Here is a 6,000-nt window from a genome sequence, read left to right as displayed (position 1 = left end):
TCCACGCCGGGGGTGGGGGGTGGGGACCTACTTTAAAGGTCAGATGTTTTCTAAATTAATGTAGGGTTTCATCTTTGTTATGTGTGTTATCCCCATAAACACGACCACTATAAATGAAAATAATATGAAATTATGCACATTGCATTATTTTTCAATTAATACATTTATTACAGCATTAATGTTGGGTTGATAGGATTCTTTCATATAACATTTCCTTCTATCAAAAATTTTGAGGGAGAATATTGTTTTTTGGTGAAGTTTTCATAAAGAACATGAGGTCTTTAGATGTAGGGTCACAAAGGGCAGGATACAATTTTTTTTCTTTGCGATATTTACCTCCTGACACATTCTGGTGTTTTGTTGAGAAGTCTGGAGATACGGTAATTCTAGTTCTGAAGGTGCAAGGAAAGGACCCATCACTGCCTCTGCACCCTACCGGCTGAAGGAGCACACCTCAATCTCTTCCTTTTGTCTTCTGAAAATAAAAGGGAGGCATAGGGTGTTAGAGTGGTTGGTTTCCGAGGGGTTAAACCCAGGTGCTTAAAAACCCTTGCGAACCCTACGGTTTTTACTTAAGTAGCTCCAGTAAAACAGATGTTCTCCAAAATAAGAGCACCAGAGCAGACAGGCCCGCCAGGCCGACTCCGGGTAAAGCTCAGGTGGGGGCAGCTGCCTAGTCCCGAGCGGAAGGTGCCTGCATTCTGCAGGTGCAGTGATCGTTATCTCGCACAGCCCGGGCTCCCGAGAGGGCGGGACTCGTGGCGTTGCAGAGTGTGGGACTTGACCGCTGAAGCCCAGCCTAAACGTATTCCATGCAGCAGATATTTATCCGGCTGGGTGCTCACACCTGGCCCGGGGGAGGGGAAACAGCTTCTGGAGGAACCGCAGAGAGGAGAGGAACCCCTCGTTTGGGACGCCAGAGGGCTGGTCCCGCAAGGTTCTGTTCGACTGCTTTCCCGTGATTGCTTCAGCTACCTGTCCATCATCTTAGTTCCCTATTTCGACTGGCTCTACCGTCTGTCACTCGGTTCCGCCGCGCTGACCCCCATTGGCCCTTTTTCGGCCGAGGCCCCGCCCCACGAGCTGGGCATGGGGAGTGGGGCGCGGAGGAGAGAGAGCGGGGCGCTTGCTCTGGGCTGGGGGGAGGCGGTGGCGGTGAAGGAGGAGGAGAAGGAGGAGGAGCTGGGCCAGCAGGAGGCAGCGGCCGCGACCGGACTGGGGTGATGGTGCAGGTGCCGGGGGCCCGCGCGGAGCTGCCCGGCTGAGGGGCGCCTGGTCCGGGGTCCGCAGCGCTGCCGCGTCTCTCCCGGCGGCGGGCGGCCGGGCGGGAAGATGCTGAGCAGGTTGATGAGCGGCAGCAGCAGGAGCCTGGAGCGCGAGTACAGCTGCACCGTGCGGCTGCTGGACGACAGCGAGTACACCTGCACCATCCAGGTCAGTGCCGCGCCGCCCTGCCCGCGGGACCGCCGCGTCCCCTGAGTCTGGCTAACTTGGCCCCCGGCCGCCGCCCGGGGTCGCCGCAGACCCCAGTGCTTTGTCCGTCTCTGGCTGCGGCGGACGGCCCGGGTGCAGAGCGCCTCCGCCCGAGACTTGGTTCGGGGCGGGGTACCGGGCGCACGGCGCAGCTGCGGTGAGAGTCCCACCGTCCCGGACCCCAGCTCCCTCCCTGCCCTCTCCCAGGGCGAGGGCGCCCTATTTTGGCTACTCGAGCCTGCCCGGGTGGAGAGCATCTTCCGCGGGCGTCCGCAGGGAGGCGGGCAGGGCGGGAGGCTCCTAACCCGGCCGCCCCGTCGGATGGGCGCAGGCTTCGGCTCTCTGGCCAGGCAAGGACCGCTGGCCGGCGTTTCTTATCTTTGGTTGGAAGGATAATGCTGAATGTCATAACCACCCACCCCTCCCCGGCATTTGTGAGTCAGAGCTCTCAGAAGGTAGAAGTGAACGCGCAGCCCGTGCAGAGTGGCCTATGGAAGAGAGACCAGCCCTCTGGGTTCTCGAGATTAGGCCCCCCCCCTCCCGCCTTTTGCTCCCCAGATCTCATTGTGTTGGGCAATTTGGGGGGGGGGGTGTGAGGCAAAGATTTAGCAACAAGTACCAGAGATTTGAGGGTTGACCGTGGCTAGAAAGAATGGGTGACTTAAAAAAACGCAAACAATACGTTAATGCTTCGCAGCATTTCTTCAGAACCTGGTATTTTGGAAGAGATTTTTACAACCTCTTGCTTATGTTTTTTCACTACTGCCGTGTGGCAAGTCTGGAGTAGTAGTCTTTCCCAGGAATGCAGTCACAGCCCTCTCTCCTCCTCCGTAAAGTCAGAGATAGGAGCATTGATAATGCTCCGGTGTTTAGTTCAGCAGCCGAAGGATCCTGCGCTCGCTGCCGGAAACTGCTCTTTCAGGAGAAGCAAATTGAGTTGGACCCGGAGGGGTCTCACCTGATCCCTTGCCTTTGCAGCAAGAAACCAGAGGGGGGCTTCTCGCCTCAGATGTGGCAGACAAAAACTGTCGGCCTCTGGTCCAACCCTCTTTGTCTCCCGCCCCCCTCAACCCCCCATTTATTTTTTTGCTGACAATGCTCAACCGCGGAAAATAGCGGTGTGTGAGAAAGACGCTGGGTAGTGGATGAGAGCAGCTGGTCTGTGCTGACTCTGTGTTCATTTCAGCCTTCTCTCTACTTTCCCTTTTCTCCCACTCCCCAAACCACCTCTGGGCATAAGTGCTGACTGCTGCCAAAGATCCAGGAGGGCAGAGAAAGGGAGCCAAATCTCTTTAAGGCCACTTAAATATAGATTAAACAGTCATAAGGATGCTAGCCATCAAGTGAAAGGATTTTTGCAGTTGAATATGATAGATGCTCTGTATTATTTCCTTACTGAATGAGTGGCATGCTACTTTTTGTTTCTATTGTATCATTATGTGTGGTGTACAGTTCTTTTTTGATTTTGGGTGGGGGAGGAGAAGGCATTGACGACATAGTCACCATTTGAATACATTGTCTAGAGCTTTTAAAGCCTTTATCTTTTTGTTTTAAAATTTAAAGCATGTACAGGATAACCTATCAAGGGCAGCATGAGATTTAGACTTTGTGAGTCCTAAAAATACTTTGGGGTATATATGGTGAAATAAAATTTCTGGGGCAGGTCATTAACTTTTGCCAAGGTATAGAGTACAATTGAAACGCAGTTCACATAATTATTACACCAGCGATTTTGAGGTATCAAATAAGACAACTCGTTACTTTTCTCAGTTGGTGGAAACTCTGAGGTTGGTTGATTGGTATTATAGTTGTGGGTAAATCTTTATTAGTGTTGAGAAAAATAATATTTTTAAGTCAAACAGTACTTACTGGGTTTATGCTTGTTATATCTTGCTTCGGTTGTGTTTATTTTTCTACTGGTTTTACATTATTACAATTTAATGTGTTATAAAAATTTAGGCCACATAAGAAAATTAAGCTTGGTGTAACAGGACTATACTGTAGTGAGTGTCCACTGTCTAGACATGTTAATGATGGTGTGTTGTGATTATTTAATGAAAATTAAAAAACAAAGGAATTCTGAAGTTTATGTAATGTCAGTCTTTGGCACCACTACTGTGATTTGCTTCTGTTTTTACCCAATGTGAGGAAAGGTTAACAACAACAAAAAGACAGGATCTTATGTGAAATTCATATTTTGTGCATATAGCTTTTTTGAGCTTTTGGAGATTGAGTTTTTCTTAGCAACTTTCTCCCCCCTATACATTTCTGTAGTGTGTGAGTGCGGTTGTATTTGTGCATGCACTTATTTGTCCGACATTGGACATAAAGTCTTGTAAATCAGTATGGAAATGAACTGTGAGCTACTTACTAGGTTAAAGCAATATTTTTAACATTTTAGGAAGTGCTGTACAGTATACTTTAAAAAATTTTGGTAATAATTTGGAATCATTTTCCTTAAAGTATGGTATGCCATGTTTTTCTTTAAATAATGTATATATTTTAGAAAGATTTCAGTACTTCTTGAGATAATCAGAATAGTTAGGGGATTAGAGAGTCAGAAATGTATCCCTGGGTTAGAGCCATAATAGCCACATTTAGTAAATTTCAGTTGTAGGAAATTCTAAGTATTGGTCTTGCCTTTCATATTGCATCAGTTATACTGATCTGGCATTTAGAATGTGATTATTAAGGTAAGGAAAAATGCCTTATATCCCTCCAGTGAATATTGCCACATTTACCAGCCTATTCTATTCTTTCTGATATGCCAATATATTTGTAGATCCTGAGAAATGAAGTATACATAGGAGGGCTGTAATATAATTGCTCCCCTGTGAAGAACATTGTTAACAGCTTCCTGCCAGATTTGAAGGTCATTGCCTCATAAATGCAGATCTGGTCCATATTTTTCACACATCTGTTTCATTTATGAATATTTACATTTATTTACTGCATTTACTACCCTACTTGTTATTTAATTTGGGTGCAAATAGAAAAAATAAAAAGACTACCTAATAATATCTTTGAACTCAGCATATCAAATGAAGTCATTTGAATGCTAATATCCTAAGTAATAGATTTCTAACAATCTTTTGAGTTATAATAGTTTATAAAATATTAAGAATATATATTACAGAAAAGCCAGTAGAAATATGTATCAAAAATACATATTTACAAGTCAGAAATACTTATCACTTTTTTCTGCTTACTGAAAAGTAAAGCTGCCCTAGAAATGAATTTGATTTTACTGGGAGCACATTAAAATAACAACCGATCAAGCAGCAGCTGGCTTCAATTTGTTTTTGCAGTTAAATGAGGTAATGAGGTACTACTATAAGTAAAATACATGTGGACAGAAACAGTTTTAGAGTGCAACCAAGATCGTGGCTTGATTGTGTCTCAGCCATTCAGTAACTGTGGGACCTAGGGTAAGGGAGGCAATATTGGGGGAGAGAACAAATGTATTGAGTCCCGTACTTGCCAGGCGCCCTGCATGTGTTATTTTCTCACTTACCTCACAACAGCATATGGATTCATTATACACCCATTGTACCAGCTGAAGAAAATAGGATTGTGGATTGGTGGGAGAGCCGATATTTCTTGAATGGCCATCTGTACTATGCTTTCTGCGAGGTGTTTCTTCTTATACCTTCCATCAACTATTTGAGAGATAGGTGGTAGTATTTTCATTTTACGGATAAAAGGCTTGGATGAAGGAACGTCATCCATTCAAAGCTAGTAGGTGGCTGTACTATATTTAAACCATGATCAATTTGTCTCTAAATCCCATCTTTTGTTCCTTCTATTTCTTCTGACTCCCTAAGTTATTTCACCTGTCTGTGCCTTAATTTCTTCATCTGTAAAATGGTAATAATAATGCTTATGTCACAGTAAAGAAAAAATTATTCGGTAATGTCATTACAAATAATATTTAAACAGACTAATATACCTTGTGCCTTGTTCTATCAAATCAAAAATAGGATTGAGAAATTTTTTTTTAAAATAAACCATAAGTCTCCTTAAAATGATTTTTTAAAAGATTTTATTTATTTATTTGAGAAAGAGAGTGTGTGCCCACCCGAGTGTGGGAGAAGGGCAAAGGGAGAGGGAGAGAACCTTAAGCAGACTTCCCAGTCAGGCCAGAGCCAGCTCAGGGCTCTGTCATTTGACCCTGAGATCATGACCTGAGTGGAAGCCAAGAATCCGGCACTTACTGGACTGAGCCACCTGGTGCCCCTCCTTAAAATGATTTCTGTTCTGCTCAGGTCATATCTCAGGGCCCTGGGATCAAGACCTCTTTGCATTCCCTGCTCGGCGGGGAGTCTGCTTCTCTTTCCCCCTCTGCCCCTCCCTCCTACTCGGGCTCTCTCTCTCTCTCAAATAAATAAAATCGTAAAAGAGTGATTCCTGATTAATCTCAGTGAAATCATAAAATCCAAGGCTGGAATAACTGGATTCTGTTGTAGAACTCTTCTCTAAAATTCAAGAGTTCAGGGGGCATTTGGGTGGCTCAGTGGGTTAAGCATC

At 45.3% G+C, this 6,000-nt stretch overlaps 1 protein-coding gene across 4 annotated transcripts in view; it reads left to right on the top strand.

Annotated features, from left to right (window-relative positions):
- Positions 1–1,106: 1,106 nt before the first annotated feature.
- Positions 1,107–6,000, top strand: part of FRMD5 (FERM domain containing 5) — a 310,741-nt gene continuing 305,847 nt past the window's right edge. For all 4 annotated transcript variants that reach the window (XM_032343544.1, XM_032343543.1, XM_032343542.1 and 1 more), the window contains exon 1: positions 1,107–1,434. In XM_032343544.1, coding sequence (XP_032199435.1) covers positions 1,333–1,434 — 102 coding nt within the window. In that variant the 5' untranslated portion in view covers positions 1,107–1,332. The remainder of the gene's footprint in view (positions 1,435–6,000) is intronic.

The sequence above is a fragment of the Mustela erminea genome, chromosome 5 (genome assembly GCF_009829155.1).
Source record: "Mustela erminea isolate mMusErm1 chromosome 5, mMusErm1.Pri, whole genome shotgun sequence".
Classification (NCBI taxonomy): Eukaryota; Metazoa; Chordata; class Mammalia; order Carnivora; family Mustelidae; genus Mustela; species Mustela erminea.
The sequence above is the reverse complement of the archived record's forward strand: the minus strand, read 5'-3'. Positions and strand labels throughout refer to the sequence as shown.